The following is a 20,162-nucleotide window of genomic DNA, read 5'->3' as shown; positions in this document are numbered from 1 at the left end:
CTTCCACAGTTAATCTGTATTAGTGCCGCGATGTAATGCCGGGCTTCTTGATGACTGTGGCTCCAATAGCTGAATCATTAATGTCGTTTTGAAGGGGGGAAAAAATGAGGCGAATGTGCCTCGCGCTGTTTCTCCAGCGCCATATGCATACAGTTGGCAGGCACGCTCCCTTTTTATCATAGGCCAGGCAATGCCTTGGCAATCTCAAAGCCCCTCCGTCCAGTGCAGGCATTCCACAGGATTAGCTAGGCAGCGTCGCAGCTCCTCGAAGCCAGCCGTCATCGCCGCAGATCACCCTTTTGAGCAGAAATCTATGCTCTGAAGCTGAGCTAAAATTAGACCGACCATCTGCGATTAAAACAGCTCAAATTCACACACGTCTGGAGTAATTTACAGCATGTAACGGCTTCCATTTGGTCTCAATTGGTGAATAACAGTTGATTGCTCTTTCTTTCGCGACTGTGTGACAGTGGGTAGTAAAATGGAGAGTGGGGTTTTTTTTTTTTTCACACGTGCCGCAACCTTGCAAGTGCTTTTAGCTCTTCTTCACAGACCAGTAGGTCCTTCTCACGTGTGCGACATGTTAAAGCTTCAGGACTTTCATTGATCTCCGGGCGCAATCCTCCACCCGCTCTGCCTCCACAAACCGCCCTTCAACTAGATCAAACGTAGCGCATCTCCTTTCAAGCCCTTCTTTCCTTTCATGTCCGCAGTTCAGGCTCTCGTGGATGTGGGTCCACCTCTGTTATGGTGGTCTTTTTGCTTGTTTTTCTTGCTGCGTGGGTGAGGGTGACTGCACTGCATTTCATGCATAAGCTCAGCTCCCGATACAATTGATGGGACAGACTTTTCCCTCAACCCCTCCACTCCCCCTCCCCACACACATATCCACCATTCTGCAGCCGTATCAGCAGCAGTTAATGAAAGTGGATTGATTTTCCTGTACCTCCTGCACACAGCATTTAACACAGGGGATGAAATCAACCAGAAAAGCAAATAATCTCAAATAAAAACGCAAATGCAATAGAACGTTGACGCTCTCTTACATTTGCGTTTTGATTTATTCGATTGCCTGCCAATCTGTGTAGGTATGAAACGGCAAAACTGCGACTGAAATACATGTATCACGTCGAGCAGTTCTTTTGACCGGGTGCTCAAAGCGAGTAAGCGTTCCACATTTCAATACATTTGCTTATTTTCTTTTCTGCCGAGCGACAGTAAGCCAGTCAGTTAGCTTAATTGAGCTCACAGATTTGAATCAGGGCGAAATAGTTAGCCGTGCGCTATTTAAAGCTCCTGCTCCTCCAGCACCTTCAAAATGATCTAATTAACAAATTATATCTTGTGTTTTTAATCTGTAGCTGGTTTTGCCTGCGTCCAGTCTGTTACTGAAGCCACGCGTACACAAGTCCAATAACTCGGTCTGCAAAACAGCAAACAATCACGCAAAATGTCAAACTATGTCTCCTGGTTCATAATATCATCGGTGCGAGGTTACTGAAAGTCCGACATGTCTTAGGTTGCTATAAATTCATAAAGTCAACAGAAACAAGCTAAGAAGAGCTGGATTATTATTTCATGTTGTAACCGTCCCCTCTGATAAAGACTCCATGTCAACGCCCGATCACACTGATGGAAGGAGACAGTGCGAGCGGATTATAAATACTTCTAAGCGCTGTCTCCCCTCCTCACACACTTAAGGATGGATTAATGCATCTCGCAGGCTTGCGCTCAGCCTGCAGATGGCTGCTCCTCCTCCCTCGGACCCTCCATCCATCCATTCCTCATCCATCCCTCCTTCCTTCCTCTGCTTTGTCTTTGTAGCCAGCTTGTCCTCTGGCAGGTGGCTCCTTCCTTTTTACGCTTTGCTACCATGGCATGGTGTTTTCTAAGCTGCACCTCTGGCAGTTCGATGAGTCATCGTATTCGTTCAACACACATTCCCAATGATTTTTTTTGCCTCCCCAGCATCTCAAAGCTACTTTTTGTAATCGCACAAGCAAAATATTTCTGTCCAGGAAATGTAGGCCTGAACATACTTGTAGTAAACCAAGGCCTCGTGTGTGTGTGTGTGTATAAAGGTAACCTTGTAATCAATGGGTATTTCTTTCTGTTGTAGCAGGGTTAAGATAAGATATAAGATGGAATGTTATTTATCCTGAAAGGACATTGTTGTGTAGTAGTTGCAGTAAGAATGCAAATATGCAAAATATAAACAATATTATGAAATAGGTCTAGCAACTAAATGTAAACGGGTAACACGTAAGTGTCATAAATATAAAAATTGTGTCATTTTCAACAGTCTCTTGACATTTTGTCCAACAATGTTGTTGTGTTGGTTGAAATGTAAATAAGCTCCATCAGAGTCCGTACAGTACATTAAGTAAGCTTTAAGATTTTCATTTTATCTGCTGCCGGTGCCACTGCAAAGTTGACATTTGAGGAAAAACAAACTGAGAATGTGTTAACCTTTGGACGCTCTATCGCTGTGTGAACTTGCTCACAGATGGCTTGTCCTCACAAAATGTCAGCGGGTGAGGTGAACTGCAAGGAGAGATGAATACCATTACATAAGCGATGGCGGTATGAGCACGCGTGGCCTCAGGTGTCCGAGCCGTCTGGATCCACGGTTTGTAAAATTATCTCTGCATACGGATATTATGTAAAAGAGAGGGAACAAAAGCATAAGCATGATTTCTTTTGTTCACGTTTAGTAGTTAGTGTAAGTCTAGCTCGTAATAAAACACCTTTTTCGTGTTGTTTTTTTTCTATCTCGGTCCACATTTGGTCCCAGTGAGTGTTTCATGGGGTGCCGGAGATGAAGCCAGAAAAAGACACACACACACACACACACACACACACACACACACACACACACACACACGTAGTAGTGCTTTTCTTCCACTTGCATCATTTTTTTTCCTACTTTGGCACGGCAACACACACAAAAAAAAAAAAACAGTGCAAGTCTGGATGAGGAAGCATAAAGTAGAGATTTCTAACTGCACTTTAAAGATGAGCACTGCTTGATTTATTTGAATGGGTGAAGCAATCACCATTGGAAGGGGTTTGATTTTCCGCCTGTCTTTTTAGAGTTGTCGAACACAGAGTCAGATGTAATTTATTTCTGTCTGGTTGATGACCATGTCCTGCAAACTGTCAGCCATTGTTACTTCGTATGAAACAGCTGCCGGTGGCTGTTAGTGACCAGCAGAGGAAATCAGATGTGATTTTACAGGTGTCATATTCTGGATAGGCTTCTACTGAACTCAACAAACTTGAAATTCATCAAAAGTCTGACCGTAAAAAAGGCTTTTAAGGGAATAAAAATGTTGTGTTTACACAAGACGCGTCATTTAAGAACGTGTCCCTGGTTTTTCTGTGCTTTTTGAAGAATTAATAAGATGAATAAGCCTTGTTCTTCACTCAAATTTACTGACTTTTGGATTAGACGTTTATATAATACTTACTCGCACTGGACTAATATTCATCCGAATCTGCGTTTGGTGAAATATGGTCAGTAATTAAAGACAAAATTTGGGCTTTACAAAGTCCGGACAAAGCCGATTTGAACAAGATTAAGCACACAGATGACCTCTATAAATATGAATACAATTTCAGGAGAACAGCAAGTTATGCCAGTCCCATAAAACAGAAAAGAGGATTTACAGTAAGTATTCATTGTTGAACTGGCCGAAAGGCTTCGCTGGGTGCTGAAAGAGAAGTGTCTTATCATGCTAGCTGCTTGTATCTCTCTTGCCATGTTTTGTCTGACTTACAGACAAAAACAGATGCAGCTTTAATTAGATATCAGTCTAACGTTTATTTTCATTTACTGTTTATCTGCTGATTATCTTCAACCGTTTTTAATGTCGCAAAAAAAAAACATTTTCCACAAGCCCAAGTGATGTCATCAGTCGTCTTGTTTTGTCTGACCAAAACTTCCTAAATCTAAACCACCTAAATATATCAAAATGTACGGACTTAAAACCACACTATTTAGCATTTCAGCAGCTTTAGCTTCCATAAACATTTTACCGATTTTAATGTGAGATATTTGGACAAGATGTCCAACAGGCTGAGCTTCATGTCCCAGGCAGCGTGGCCTTCCTATTGGAGGTGGCGGTCGAGAACGTCGGAGGGTTTATGCACAATATAATCTCTAGCAAACCACAGGTATAGGCAGCTTATCCTGTAACTATTAAATCCCACACAAGAAGCTGTCACAGCACCACACTCTGTGGATGTCCCGTACAGAACGCCTCAGAAGGAGCAGTCGATCCACCTATGGGCGAGTGTCTCATCACACTCGGTGAAAGTATCGGCGCTGCTTCTCCCATTTCAGACAAAAAAAAGAGGTAAAATCAGCCGTGGGCGAAGGGAGCTCTGCCATCGCATTGTATCAGGTTGCACCAGTGGAGACGCCAGTCGGCCTCAGCCCCCGTCACTCGACCTCGTTTAGGGGCCACTTTAGTCAGCACAGACTGCTCAAGTTAATCCAGCTCGAGGATGAGAGGAAGGGCTTCTGCAGGCCGAACTGCTTCTGCAGCTTTAAAGTCCAGGTAGTGAGAACAAGCTGTTCCAAGGATGGACTGCCAGTGGGTTTAAGAAGTAGCACAGCCCCAAATGAATACAGAAAGATGACGGTATGCTAAATATTTTTTGTTCCTCCTCTATATATACACTATTGTTCCAAATTGCCTGAGCAACAGAATCTCACAGACCGATCCCCAATTTTCATTTTGAAGAAATTACAACAAATTGTGGGTTGTGGTGAGACGGCTCCAGAGACAGCTGGGAAAACGTCAAAATAATCTATTAAATCTGTGGAAAAACATTTTGCTTTCCCATTTCTGAAGTTTCTGTCGTTAAAGTAACAGTAGCCGTCTAAAGTCACACATTGTGTTATATCAGTACAAAACTGCTGACTCTGACTGTATGCCAGTTTAATTAGTCTACTTTCAGTATACTAAGAGTATTAGGACAGAGCGCAGAGAATATATAGTGTGAAGATCAGTACGGCGTTTGCCCACCTTAGCATAAAGACTGGAAACGGGGAAAATGAGCTAACCTGGCTTCAGCCAAAGCCTATCAGCACCTCTAAACAGCACTAACCCTGCCGGTGTTGATAAATGTTTGTCAGGTGGTGTATTTTTTGGGGGGTAGAATATCAGTCTCTCTGTATTGTCTCTATATTATCAAAACTCATTATTGTTGAAATTCTGAAGTCTTAAACGCGCAATCTAAAAACCAGCTGGATTTGGGGGATGATAGGAACTCTATCTGAGGTAAACCTAGATTCCTGCTCTCTCTTCAACTTCCTGGGAGGAGAATCGGGGAGTCTAGTTTCCGCTGTGAGACAGAGAACCCTGACAAAAAGGCTCTAGTGGAATTCAAGGTTTTGTTTGTGTATAATATTGTTAATCCCGGGTATAACTTGAAACAACAAAAAAAGTGTTTAGCAGGAGGATGAACGTAAAAGCTGGTGGTGAGCTCCTGCCGGAGATCCGCGGGCAGTTCAGTCGAGGCTCCTCGGCGCTCTCTGAGAAAACCCTTCATGTGACGGAGGTCTGTCGAGAGTGTTAACGTGCCACAGACGTGCCCCCTCCAAAGGCCTCATGCTTTTGATTTAGTTTGTTTAGCCCGTCTCGACAGTCCTGCCCTCCACAATGGCAAACACAGCGAGGTCTGTTTAGGAGTCTCTGTGTTAGTTAATATAGAACAGGTTTCAAGGTTACTATCACCGACGACGCTCTCGCTGTGTGGCCTGCAGACTGGTCGCTGTTGCTTGAAGAGTAAAAACCTCCGCTCTGCACCGGTGAGATTAAACCGGAGGGATTTGTCCCTCCCGCCGTCTGCCTGTCAGGAGCCGCGCGCACAGTGACGAAGCAAGTAGTGACGGCTGTCCTCGTGGCATCGGCCCGGCTGAATGCATGGCTGTTTAATCTGCGCCAGAAAATAAGATTTGAGCACTGGGGGCGGGGTCAATAAGAGAGGAGAAGGATTTAAGGTCCAAAGCGTTGATAGGTTTGACTAGTGGGTGCATTTCACCTGCAGAGGTGGGTCAACGCTAACACGAGGTGATAATGCGTGTGCCGTTGTCTGACAGTGAATTTGAGGTCACTTAAACGAGCCGAGGCTCCGCAGCCGAGCAGCTGCGGAGCCGCGGCTGCTCTTGCAGTGCGTGCGGACAGAAAGGGGGCGATGAAATTTTAATGAGATGATTGTATTATACTGTCTGCTGTCCGGTCTTAAGCTGCTCCCCTGTGACATCCCACCATGACGCTGAAACACTTGTTTATCAGCCTCTCAGCCTGGATTTTCCCTGACGGGGGTGTGAACTGTGGCCAGGGACAAACACTTGTGGGAAAACTTGATTTTAAACATTCTGGCTGTTTGGGAGGTGCGAGTTCCCACTTACGAGGATGTGCACAGAGGAGTTTTCCCTTTGGGATTCATAGAACAGCTACATTTATCCTTTCATGACTGCATTGGGGCTGTAAACAATTATGCCTGTATACTGATAAAGCTCTCTGCTATTTCTACAAATATTCTAGGGCCACATTTCTTGTTTTTGTCTGACCAATGGCCCCAACCCCCAAATATTTAAAAGAGCCAATTATTACCTTTTGAGAAGCTGGGATCAACAAACATTTGGCTAATAAATAACCTATAGAGTGAATTAATCATCAACATTTGTTTTTTGCTAATGTTTTAATCAACTAATAGTTTTTTAAGCGATTGAATCGAAGTTGGCCGCACGGAAAATGTGTGATAAAATCATTAGTCAGTCAATTGATTGACTGATGTACAGCAAAAACTTATTGTAAGCTCTTCTGATTGGCAACACAACGTTTCATCACGTGGCTGACGAGTGTACGACTAAGTGTCTACAACATGCTAGCAGCTCTGTGACGGGTCCTTTATGCTAAATGCTAACATGCTGATGTCAAGCAGCTTCTGCACACCATGTTCACCATCTTGGGTAAGGCTAACATGGGCTGACTGGTATGACTAAAAAATGCTCAGCATTCATTGGACTCATGCAGCTTCTTCGAGTATTTATTTTAATCATCGTGAAGCCCTATTTGAGATATTCATTTTTCTGGTCACGCCGCTTTCCAGTCCCTTCTAGAAAGCCCTCCGTATATTCAGAGAAGATGGATGTAATTGAACTGGCGCTGCGTTACACATCGGCCCAACCTTTCTCTGCTAATGTGCTGTCACAAAGCGGCAGAGGGTTTGACTCTCAGGCGACCGGGGGAGCCGAGCAGTATTATCGACAGCGGGGCCCGAACACATGAATGTGTGGCTGCGGGAGCTTCTCTGTGACCATGAGAGAAATTATCCTGGCAGTCTGTGACTTGGCTCTTTTCGCCTGTCTTCCTCTCTGCGTGTCAGATACGGGGCCCGGGTTGGACGGGGGCCTCTGGCTGCCCCCCCCCCCCCCCCCCCCCCCCGTCCGGAGCTGAGAGCCTGTCGCTTCCCATCTCCTCTCGCCCGTGTGGCTGTCGCGCTCTCTGCTCTCCGCAGCTCCGGACAATTCCTCGGTGATGGCGACGATGAGTTCTGTAAATCATTTCACACGTGAGATGCTGACTGGGCTCTCCTAGCCTGTAATCGATTGACCCTCTTCTTTCACTGTCCTATGTGGCTTGTTAATTGGACTCCAGCTCTCATGCTGACACAGTGACCCTAATGGAGGAGAATTACTGCTGTCTCGTCATGCATTAACCTCCCTCCTCCACCCTCCATTTTCATCAACCCTCCCTCCCTCTCAGGCCTAGCCTCAGCCCCCCCCCCCCCCCACACACACCCCTCCTCCTCCCCCACCACCCCTAGTCATAACAGCTGGGTAGACGGGACAAAGTGCACTCCCGTCCTGTCATATGTCGCTGTGCCTCTGGGAGCTGTGGTCAGGTGACACTGCAGCCAACCATATTAAAGCACCAAGAGACAAACACTGACTGTTTGCACACTGTTGTCCCTTAATTATTTTAATATAATTTAGGCATGGCCGGCGTTGCGAGGGGCCTCCTTGCACAGGAGGTCAGATCACGCTTCAGGGCCAGCGACTTTTGAACAAAATCACATTTCTGTGCATCTCTGTTATCTGCAGTTTGAAATCAACATTGAAATATTGTTTTCCTTATCAACTCGATGTTAAACATACAATAATTTGGTTATCAAAATGCCTTCTGCGGGTTCCCACAATCGCAAAGTGGCATCTTTAAATGTCTTCTTGTGTACGATCAGCAGTCTAAAACCCAAAGGAGGTTAGTTTACGACCACATAAGCAGTAAATCGGAGACGCTGGCACTAAAGAATGTTGAAATGTCTTAACCGTTTATCAAAATAGGATACTGGGAGCATCTCTGCTCCAGAAAGAGCAGCAGCGCTCCAGACAGTCGTGGTGCCGCTGACATCTCAAGAGATACGCCACCGATTGTCTTTTCTGTGTTACTTTCAGTAACCTTTGTGTGTCTGGATGGTTGCAAGCTTAGATTTTGTGTAGCAGCTCCCCTCTAGTGGCTGCTGCCTCCATTATTTACAAGTGTGAATATTTCATGACGACATCAGGGGTAGGGATGTCCTAATGAGCCGTGGCATCATCTGGCCCTAAAACAGGCCAGTGAGGGCTCCGCTGTGGTGCGACAAAAAGTGAGTGGGGGCCTGAAATGAAGTCTTCCTTTGGGGGTGAACTTCTGGCGGAGAAAAATTAGGAAACAAACCAAAAAACTCTTCTCACACCAGCAAATCAGCAAATCGACAGTTTTTTCTGTGGAAGGGCCTCAAGCATGAACGCGAGGCTCACACTGCTTTATTCTCAGGGAAACAGAAACCTCTTGAAACTGGCTCTTTGTTATCTAGAGTGTGGAGCAAGGGCAACAATTAAAACTCGAAGCTGTGAGATAATCTATAAAAGTAGCTGGGTAGGCATCATTTCTATATGTATTATAAATAAAACAATCAGGCTCCAAATTGAAGTTTTGTCCTCCGTTGTAATAAAAATCTGTCAGTTGTTTCCTCTGAGGACGAGAGGATGAAAGAGCCAATGTTATTGAAGCCAGAAGCTCAGAGATCTGACTTTACTGTGCAGTGTGTGGATGGGGGTGTGTGTTTTTACATCGTACAGCGTGGTGAGTCAGAGAGCTTCTCATATTAAGAGTGTATGAAGAGACAGAATCAACCTAAAAGCAACGACTGTCAAAGGAGTTACTTTTAGCTCCAGTGGTTCTCATTCGGGGTCAGAGTTATCTCACTGAACGCTGAAAGGGATTTTAAAAATGGTTGATCATCCTTGTTGAGATGCTTGCAAACACTTTGGTCTGCCGTCCTTTTTTTATTCGGCGTGATTCCAACAATAACAAAGCTCTTCTGTTTTTTTGTTGCAGTGAGGGTGTCTTCAAGTGTCCGGAGGACCAGCTACCGTTAGACTATGCGAAGGTATGATGATCACTCTCACAACACACCTCAAATAAGGTATTAATAACACTGTTAACATAAGACTAAAATAGTATACAAGTACCATGTGACACAGTGGTGCTTTAAGCTGTAAGCATAAAGGTTTGTGCCAAATTGAATGACAACCCGTCCAGTAGTGGTCAAGCTATTTCATTCCAAACCCCAAACCACACGGCCTCATGGTGGCACTATGAAAGGTCCAAAGATTATCAGAGGATTAACCCTCTGGGATCATAAATATCTGTATAACATTTTATAGTAATCCATCCTATAGTTGCAGAGATATTTCAGTTGGCACCAATAATTTGGACTGACTGACAGACCGACATTTCTAATCCTATAGCCATTTTATGTGTGTATTCATTTATTTGACCGGGACAATACGTGAAGGCATTGTTATTTTTAAATAAAGTGGAACCGATGCAAATGTATGTCGGGCTTCAAAATAAAAACAAATACTACAACATTATACATTACAACCATCTTATATATGTTGCATATGTGTGCATGTATGTATGGTGTGTGTGTGTGTGTGCGTCTATGTATGTTGTGTATGTGTGTGTGTGTGTGTGTGTGTGCGTGTGTGCTTGCAGCATGGCTAAACAAAAAGGGAATATTCTTTAACCCCGAGTCAGCGATTGCATTTCATTCCATTACACATTAAAGTGGGAAAGAAGTACGTTCAGTTGATCCAACCATTTTATTTTTCCCGTTAATTAAATCTCTCCCAGAAGAGAAGAAAAGAAAAGCGTAAAAGTGTCTAAATTTCAACTGAACACGTTGTTTTGTTTTTGCATGGCGGTTAATCAAAATGTGCCTGAGGGGGAACAAAGACCGAGTCAGAGGACGGCTCTCACACGTGACACCCTCATTGTAAAGTGGGAGAGTGAAACTAAAGGATACGGGCTTAATTCTGAACTATGCATGAGGGACTTCAAACCCAACGAACAGTTTATGATCATCTCGGTGTCTGAGCTGTTTTTGGCATCGATTGAAAGAAGTCCTCTGTGTGTAATTCTCCCACTGCAGTTAGTTAGCGTTAGCCGGAATTAGCCGTCGAGCCATTAACCCGGAGCTGCAGCAGTGCATGTCTGCATGCTGTGCTGAGAGCGATGAAGGCGCCTGTAATAGCAGGGACGCCCCACGGGAAGGATGTGCTCATGGGGCACCTGTCAGACGTTGTTATTTACCAAGGCTCCCAGTCGCCTGCAAATTGCCCCGTCTTGGTGGTCTGCTGTCAGGGTAGCGCTCGCTGTCCTTTTAAAAAAAAACAAAAAAAAAAACATGCACAAACACAACCTCGTTCCAACCGAACAAAAGCGTTGCCGTCATTAAAGGATTGTGCTGCAGCTGCGGTAGCAGTAGTAGTAATAGTAGTTGTAGTTTCCCACTAACACTTGCTAAACCAGACAGAATAAGCCCCCTAGTTGGAGCTCCAAAGAGCTTAACCCCCCCTGATCTGCCTGGGACTAAGTTATTAAAAGGTCATTTTGCCATCTCCCTGCAGATTCCAAGACTGGAACAATGAGAGAGTGTCTCAGTTTGCTTTAGAGGATTTTTTTCCCCCTTCTTTGCCTATGCTGAAAGAATGTGATTATGGCAGCAAAAATGTCTGCTTCCACTGTAAAAGTGCTGCTAGTGAAGCATCTGTTTTAATGTTAGATCTATGTGTCTATGTGTACATCATATTTAACAGGTTTATCTGATTGGTTAGTTTGGCAGAGGCATGTGTTCCCTAAGACAGCAGCTAAACAATGAGTGAGTTAAGTGTTTCATTCTACATTATTTTCCAAATTCGGTTTTAATTTTCAAGGCGACGGCTCGCAGGTTTTGGTTGCAGGGGCACGGCAGCGCAGTCGGGCTGTTACTGAGCTGCTGTTTGTTTCGAGGGCTGTTGGGCCATTTTGAGGAAGTGGCTTGTCTTGTTTGACCGGTCCTCCGCTCGTGTGACAGCATGGGGGGATGGAGAGCCAGAGCAGAGCCGCAAATCCCCCCGGACAGCGTGCTGGAGGGGAGATTTGGGGTGTTTGGGCAGAAAACTGACTCACCCTGATCGCTCAGTGACTGCGGAAAAATAAATATTTTCCTATGCTGCCCTGTCTCTCTCAAAGGTCCCATAACCCCTCCAACTCGCTCATTATCACTGCAGCGACCAGGTCGACTCGCTGCTGCAGTTTGCTAACTCAATCTCAACAGTTTAACTCTGTGTGTGTGTGTGTGTGTGTGTGTGTGTGTGTGTGTGTGTGTGTGTGTGTCTTTCTGTAGCTCAACATTCAGTCTTGCATGATATGGTGTAGAAACCAACACGCTACCGTCACTCTAATATATTTTTAAAGGATAGTTCACCATTGTTGTAAAACGCGCTTATTACTGTTTATAGATTTTATGATCTTTTGTTAACCTGTTAATACTGTTGGCATTGAGTATATTACAATTTTGCGTCACCTTGTTATTTTCAATTTCCACTACTTTGTACTGCAACGGCCGCACAATCATTTTGCTCGAGATGAATAAAGTTTAGTCTTATATGTCCTTTTGAGAGATATATCAATCCCAACTGTGTGCATTAACCTGCAGTTTGGGAGGATTTCTTCATCCCAGTTTAGCATAAAGACTCAAAGCACAGTTAGGGTGACATTCTTGCGTAATGTATCTTGTTTGTTTAAAGGTGCCAGATACAAAATTTGGAGCATTTCGATTGCCTACCAACGACTCTCAAAATATTAGAGTAAAAGTTTGGTGGCTTTTACATGATCTATTCACCGCACGTGATACACTCTATTACAGTCTTCCAACATGAGCCGGTCAGCTGATGCCACTGCCACCCTGACCTCGTCTTGCTTGTCTTCTCCAGATCTACCCGGACCCGGAGCTGGAGCAACAGATCCTGGCACTGCCCATCCGTTGCATCCACAGTGAGGAGGGCTGCCGTTGGACCGGCCAGATGAAGCAGCTGCAGGTGAGAAGCTTTTGATATCTCTCTCCTCCGGTCGCCTTATCAAACACTGTACGAACAGCGTGTCCTCATTGTGTCTCTCCCTCAGGGCCACTTCTCCACCTGCGCCTTCAATGTGATACCCTGCCCCAACCGCTGCTCCGTCAAGCTGACGCGCCGCGACCTGCCCGACCACCTGCAGCACGACTGCCCCAAGCGCAAGGTCAAGTGCGAGTTCTGCGGCAGCGAGTTCACCGGCGAAGCCTACGAGGTAAAGCACGCAAAGACCTGTTTGTACGTTTTTTTTTTTTTGTTGTTTTTTTCATTCCTGCTACAACCCAGCGGGAGCTAGATGTAAACAACCCGGAGTGACGCCACATCATTTCCATACCTGTGTGAAAGACGTCTTTGTGCAGAGCAGCAGGAGAGGAGAGGCTTGTACACGTGTGTTGGTCTCTTTTAAAATAACACGTGTGCTGGCAGAAAGAAAGAACCTTTGAGTGGGTCTCTTGTGCCGAATGTGTTTTTCTCGCCGAGCGGGCTGAAGTACCTCAGAGGCTCCTCAGTAACACCTCGGTCGTTTCCACCGCCCCTCCTCCTGGCTCTCGCATCGGAATTACTCGTGTTTACAACCGTGTCCTGTTCAAAACCTTTTATTAATGACTCGTCACACTTTTCTGTTTGCTTTTAATTGAACAAGATTCAAGGATATGTATTTCCGCATTTCACGACTGTAACTTTTTTTGGTATGTTTTTAAAATGAATGTTCTTAATTGTTTTTAAATTTTGTTTTCTTCTGCGGGATGTGTTGATGCTTTTAATGGTTTTCTGAGAAGCACTTTGAATAGACTTGTTTTTGAAATGTGCTGTACAAATACACTTGCCTGGCCTTGCAGGAAAAAATGCTTTAACGATTCATCTACAATCAAAATAGTCTCTGATTATAGAATTCTGAAAAGATGACGTTCCCTATGATATGCCGGCTTACTTTTATCTGGATTGATCAATACAATAAAGATTAAAATAAAGTAATAAAATACAATACAATAAAGATTGGAGCCATTACAGTAACTTTGATTTTTGAGTAAAAAGTCAAAAATGTTGTTCATTATTATTATTTTTATACATAATTAGTTTTATCGGCTAACCCCGCAACAATGTGCAATAGCCTCATTGCATTCAGTCATATTGTATAAATTGTAAAGCAGTTTTGAGCTTTTGAAAACTGCGGTGTATGAACTGAATTGTTATCCCGTGTTTCCTCTCAACCCCAGAACCATCAGGGTGTGTGTCCTCAGGAGAGCGTTTACTGTGAGAACAAGTGTGGGGCGAGGATGATGCGTCGTCTGCTGTCCCAACACGGCCTGGCCGAGTGTCCCAAACGCACGCAGCCCTGCAAGTACTGCGGCAAGGAGTTTGTCTTCGACACAATCCAGGTCAGTTTCACACTGAGATTCCCACCTGTATCTCAAATGTCGTTTTTCGTTCAATGACTTTAGCTTATATTTGGCACGATTGAGTCAAAATGGGACTCGTCTCAGTATCGTCCTACCTGTCGTCCGGGTCGTGCATGTAGCTGGAAGAGGGTTTCCAACCCTGAGGACGGCCCAGAGGAGGCGCTCTGCGGGTCATGGTGTCTCTGTCTTGAAGCACCTGCCAGTGTGCAGCCAGTGTCGACATCATTTCAGTTGAGTCTTAGAGCCTTTTGTCACCTGATGTTTTTTTTAGATTTGATAGAGGTATGACATAATAATTCGACCATGTCGATGGATATTAAACAATCAGCTTCCATTTAGTTAGTCTGTAAGCAGCAAAGAGGGATTATTTTCATCTAAAGCTGCACCAATTAATTGGTTTGTAAAATAAAAGTTTCAGTAATTAAAAAAATAAATAGATTAGTACTTATCCTCCCCGAATTGAGTGGTGCGCGGCCGTGTCACACAGACATTGACGTTCCAAAATAGTGTGTGTGTATATATATATATATATATATATATATATATATATATATATATATATATATATATATATATATATATATATCTATATCTTCAGCTTTAGGGCCATAATATCACTTTACACTTGTGTGTTAGGACATTGGTGCCTCATTATAGACTGTTCTGCTATTTTAGATGAAAAACACACAGGTATGTATTATATGCAAGTGACTTTAAAAAGTGAATTTAAGAAAGTATATAAAATGGAGAAAATTACCTGAGACCCCTGAGGGTTATTAGATATTCAGCTTTTCTCTGTGTTTATATAATTGTACATTCAATAACTTTGGATTGGACGACATTTAATTTCATTATTTAATTCATCAACAAACAAAAAAAGATACAAGAGTTATTTAGTTTGCTGCCAGTTAAAAAAGAAAAGAAAAGCAGCAACAACAAAAAAGCAATAACCATTAGAAATAGGCAATGAATTATCAAGTTGCTGGTTAATAATCTGTGCATCAGTTTATTATTTCAGTGTGTGTTCTTATACACTGATTTGTATGCATTATTGGCAGAATGGTCCAAAAATCCTTGCAGTTTCTTTCGAGGACATTTTCACTGCAGCCGTTAATCTGCAACCCCACTGTGCAGCCGTGTTGGTATCGCTCGTGCTGTAGGTCAGCACACATTAACACTCTCCTTGACTCCTCTACAGAACCATCAGTACCACTGCCCTCGGTTTCCCGTCCAGTGCCCGAACCAGTGCGGCACACCAAACATCGCCCGAGAGGATCTGGCGAACCACGTGAAGGACAACTGCGGCAGCGCGCTCGTTCTCTGCCCCTTCAAAGACGCCGGCTGCAAACACAGAGTAGGACTGACCTGCAGAGTAAAACAATAACACCATTATTGTTAATCAACCGACGAGCTTGTTTGTCTTTGTTGTTTACAAGCGTGTATTTTATTGTATATTTCCTTTTAAATCGTGGCTCACTGTTTCCAAAGTAATGCTTTTTCTCTTTTCGAACATACAGCACTGTGCCTGTAGGGTCTATTTTAATGAGAGCGTCACTATATTCTGACAGTGCATTTCCGTCTATTTTTGAAACTGACATCATTTTTGAGAAAATGTGGAAACGCTTCGAGGAAGAGGGCGAGATGAGCATCATACTCGCTCTGTATACTCTGTGGAGAACTTGACATACAACATCTATAGATGGAAAGCAAAAACATGTCTCCACAGCAGTAGGGTGACTATTAAATATAATAATCACAGTATCCATTGTCCATTTGTCCATCTGTGACTATTTGTGGATGTACACAAGTACATTGTTCAGAAACTGCTCAAATGAATGAACACCGAACAGCGTCCACAGTTTTGCTGTAGAATATAAAAAATCTAAGTTGAACGATCATTTTTTACCAATCTTCACCAGGTTATTTGTCCAGTGGAGGATGAAACTAATGTTGCACAGGGTTTGCTTTTATCTCATCATCCTGTATTGAAAGCTGGCACTCTACACGACTCAACAGTTAAGGTGATGCAGTTAGGGACTGTCTCAAACGTTTGAGAGATTTTGTTATTCATCTGAACCTCCAACCGTCAAATGTGAACTTCCAGTTTGAAAAAAAACTTCAACACGGACACTTTCTTAATTGTATTTTCCTGTTTTGAACACCTCCTCAGTTACTCACTATGCAGCAGCTTTTTTTAATAATGAACCTCTTTGATTTCTTTCTGGCAGTGCCCCAAACTGGGTATCGGTCGTCACCTGGAAGACACCACCAAGTCTCACCTGACTATGATGTGCAACCTGGTGGGGCGCCAGAGGCAGGAGATCCTGGAGCTGCGGAGGGAGATGGAGGAGTTGTCCGTCAGTCACGACGGCGTGCTCATTTGGAAGCTCAGCGACTACACGCGCAAACTCCAGGAGGCCAAACTCCGAAGCAATCACGAGTTCTTCAGCCCGCCTTTCTACACCCACCGCTACGGCTACAAGCTGCAGGTGTCGGCCTTCCTGAACGGCAACGGCAGCGGCGAGGGCTCCCACCTCTCCGTCTACATCCGCGTGTTACCCGGAGAGTACGACAGCTTGCTGGAGTGGCCCTTCTCCTTCAAGGTGACTTTCTCCATCCTGGACCAGAGCGACCCGTCGCTTTCCAAACCCCAGCACATCACGGAGACCTTCAACCCCGACCCCAACTGGAAGAACTTCCAGAAGCCCAGCAGCAGCCGCAACTCGCTGGACGAGAGCACCCTGGGCTTCGGCTACCCCAAGTTCATCTCTCACGAGGAGATCAAGAAGAGGAACTACATCCGAGACAACTGCATCTTCGTCAAGGCTTCTATAGAGATCCCCCAGAAGATTATGGCTTAAGATTTGACGTTTCTTCTTTGTTTTTTTTTACGATGGAGATAGGTTCAAGACTGGAACTGAGACTTAACCTTGAGACTTCTACACACTTACCCTTTAGATACTTTCTGGCCAAGCAGCCTCTCCACCACAGAGCGAGTCTGTTTGGCTGTGTGGGCCGACTCGAAAGGACCTTGATACATCACGGAGGAGAACGTGTTTGGTCTGCAGAACCATCACTCCCTGGTGTTTCTTTTTATTCTTTTTTTTTTACATTCTGTTTTTATCTGTTTGCTACCCTTTTATCACATTCTACAACAAAAAGCCTTGGAAATCAAACAGTGCCTAGAGAGATTATCTTAAGTTATATTTTTGTTGTTATTTCCGCAGTACAAATGTTGATGATTATGGAAAAGATATGGAAAAAAAAAAGGTGAAGGGGTTCACTAAGCCTCTGCACTTGAAGAAGAAAGAAAGTTAGACTGGTTAGAGACGTCCTGTTCGGGTGATCTAAAGAAGAGGGAGCTCAGCAGACTCAAGCTTAAGCCCAACTGCCTTTTGTTTACATGCTCATACAGTATCCTCCCACTGATCCGTAAACAAACACAAAGCCCTTGGTAAGAAACTGCTCCAGGTTTGTGTGCACAAAAACATCAAATTAATGTTTTCAAGTGAGAAACTTGCAGCTTCAAGCTTGGTAGTTTTCGTGTTTTTTTAAATGAATAGTTTTACATGTTGGTTCTGTTGAATAGGATCAATACCACTCTCATATCTGTACCACCTGCAGCCAAGTAGCTCAGCTTTAGCGTAAAGACTAGAAACAGGTGGAAATAGCCAGCCAAGCTCTGTCCAAAGGAAACAACATCCACTGACCAGCAGCTGTAAAGCTCGCTCATTAGCCACTTCACGTCTCATTTGTTGAATCAATACAAACATTGTTGGTCGGAGCCAGACTAGCTGTTTCCTCCTAACCATTAGCCTTAACGCTAAGCTAACTGGCTGCAAACATGATATTTGTATCAATCATCTAAAACAGCAAAAACAACACATGAACTAATAATGCTGAGAAAGTCCTCCAAGCTTTGGACTTTTAAAAAATAAAATAAAAACCGTCAAGATCAACCAAGCTATTTTTTTTTCTTCTTGTTTTAAGTGGACAAGTTTTTTACCTGACAACATTGAAGCTACAAATCTGTCTCCTCTAGTTACCCTGCTCCCATCACAGTAACTGTCTGTGACTTGTGTTCGTCAGTAGTGCGACCCGGTCGTAAATAGCTTCTGGAGCATGCTCGTGTACCAAACACACACACGTCGCAGTGACCCTACGAGGCTCCGTGTCTATTGAGGAGTTCACCAATAACGGGGGAAAAAAGCACCTTTCGTCGGTCTTAAGATGAGCAGAGCAGACAAAGAGGCCAGTTGTTGGACACATTTAATAGTGAATAAAAAGCCATGTGGCCTTTTTATACAGTATGTCTTTGCATGAGGGTTTTAGGGGTGAGCAGGGCAACATAAATACATGCATGCTTCATGTGCTACCACCTGAACCACATTTTTTGTACTGTAACCTGTATTCTTGAAGTCCTCTCCCGTTGATGGCTTTTTTTTTTGTCTCCTTTTTTTGGACCGTTTGAAAGTTGAGAAATTGTCAAAAAAAAAAGTCTGTTTTTTTTTTGTTTTTTTTATATACATAAAATGTGAACGCTGTCGGTAATAACCCATGAAGACATTTGGCTGTGAAGTGTATTGTTTTACATGGCCTCGGCATGGGTGGTCGGTACTGTTTGAAAAGATGGTTAATGACATGGTCTCTGCAAATAAGTGGGTGTGTCGGGACGGACTACACCTTTTGTTGTTGCCGTGGTCAGCGGTGTCCATCTTCAGCTCGGCACGCAGTGTTGTGACGGGGAGCGGCCGGAGGAACGAGCGACGCACCCGTCTCCATCACAGGGGCGGAGGACTTTGATGATACAGTACTCTCATGACGTATGTGAATACTAATGTAAAAATGCAGAAGCACATTCTGTCTTTTTATTATTATACATGAAAAAAAACCTCCTGATTTCTTGTCATAATGCCAGCTGATATTTTACAGTGATTTAAAGAGGTGAGAAGATAACAACTTTTTGTAAGATTCTGTATTTTTAAAAATACTTAGCTGTTTTATACAAACACTTTTCGTTGGAGAGTCGGGGTTGACTTTGGGAATTTTTCGACCCTTTCGTCTCTTTGGACATTTGGATAATTTGTTTGTACTTGTGGTTTGAGCCTCACATATTCTGTCTGTATTATTTCCTCTTAAAAGTATTTATTTTAAGGAGCCGTCGTGTGAGTTTGAACAGATGGCACAAAAACGTTTTAATATGTTGATCGATAAGTGCTTGTCAATTTCTTAATTGAAATAAAATATCATATATTATAGTTGTTTTATCTCTTTGTGTTTCATACAGTGCAAAACTGGTAAAATCACCAAAAAAAAGCAGCACACTGTTGACCACCTGTGCTCATCCATACAACTTCATAACGACGTTCTTTCATATTTCATATTGTCACATAATACATAACATCCCATCTCGCACAGGAACTTAGTATTAAACCGGCTGGTTTCACTGGTTATGATGACAGCGTGCTGCTGAAGTGTGTTCAAGGGGAATTCTGTTGATTTAGTGTTGTTCTTGTATAATGTTCAGGGTCAGATAAAAAAAAATGAAAGTAGGTTCAAATCAAAGCGGCACACGTTAAGACACCTTGACTTTCAGATGATGCTGTTTTCAAGTCTTCCGTTAGATCTTCACTGCTTGATGAAAGAAAGTCTTTCAAATTCCTACACAACCTTTCTGTAACCCTGTAGTCCCCAGGCTAAAATGAATACTTGGGTGATGTCACTTCAGACATTTTTTTAGATTAAAAAAAAGCTCCTTGAGAAGGCACTATGTATTTTCATAGGCAGTAGTAAGTAGTCATAATTTACATAAACACAGCATCTAAAGAAAACCAAATGAAGATAAACTCAATTTAAACAAATTCATGTTCAAATCCAAAAAGGACATGAAGATTCAAGTCAGACCTAATGTGAATAAACATATTGATGCACTAATCCGACTTTTTCCGTCCCGATACAGATACCGATACCAAGGCTTTGGGTATGGGCCGACACTAAGTACCGATCCAATACCAGTGATTATATATTAATCTGTATTCCTCACCGTGTGGAAGTGACCTGGAGAAACATACTGATTTGCATGCTGCAAAATGCAACTTGATGTATTGGTATTGGGGCATACTATCTTCCTCAGCATAAACTGGGTTTGGACTGGACTTGCTTCATATTGTTTTCCTGAATTAGCATATTGACAACCAAGAATGTACTTAGCGTATTTAAAACATGGACATAAAATACCATTTGAATTATTGATGACATTTATTATCAACATGAATTCTTAATGATTCTAAAACGCTCATCTGAAG

The 20,162-nt window shown here is 43.3% G+C and overlaps 1 protein-coding gene across 1 annotated transcript in view; it reads left to right on the top strand.

Annotated features, from left to right (window-relative positions):
* traf4a (tnf receptor-associated factor 4a) overlaps positions 1 to 19,115 on the top strand; it is a 34,101-nt gene extending 14,986 nt beyond the window's left edge. Inside the window, exons 2-7 of the mRNA XM_068585840.1 lie at positions 9,396 to 9,447; positions 12,320 to 12,424; positions 12,510 to 12,671; positions 13,675 to 13,836; positions 15,056 to 15,211; positions 16,086 to 19,115. Coding sequence (XP_068441941.1) covers positions 9,396 to 9,447; positions 12,320 to 12,424; positions 12,510 to 12,671; positions 13,675 to 13,836; positions 15,056 to 15,211; positions 16,086 to 16,718 — 1,270 coding nt within the window. The 3' untranslated portion in view covers positions 16,719 to 19,115. The remainder of the gene's footprint in view (positions 1 to 9,395; positions 9,448 to 12,319; positions 12,425 to 12,509; positions 12,672 to 13,674; positions 13,837 to 15,055; positions 15,212 to 16,085) is intronic.
* Positions 19,116 to 20,162: the final 1,047 nt, after the last annotated feature.

Source organism: Clinocottus analis, unplaced genomic scaffold (genome assembly GCF_023055335.1).
Source record: "Clinocottus analis isolate CAN_PGR_092001 unplaced genomic scaffold, fCliAna1.0.p SCAF_2, whole genome shotgun sequence".
NCBI lineage: Eukaryota > Metazoa > Chordata > Actinopteri > Perciformes > Cottidae > Clinocottus > Clinocottus analis.
The sequence above is the reverse complement of the archived record's forward strand: the minus strand, read 5'-3'. Positions and strand labels throughout refer to the sequence as shown.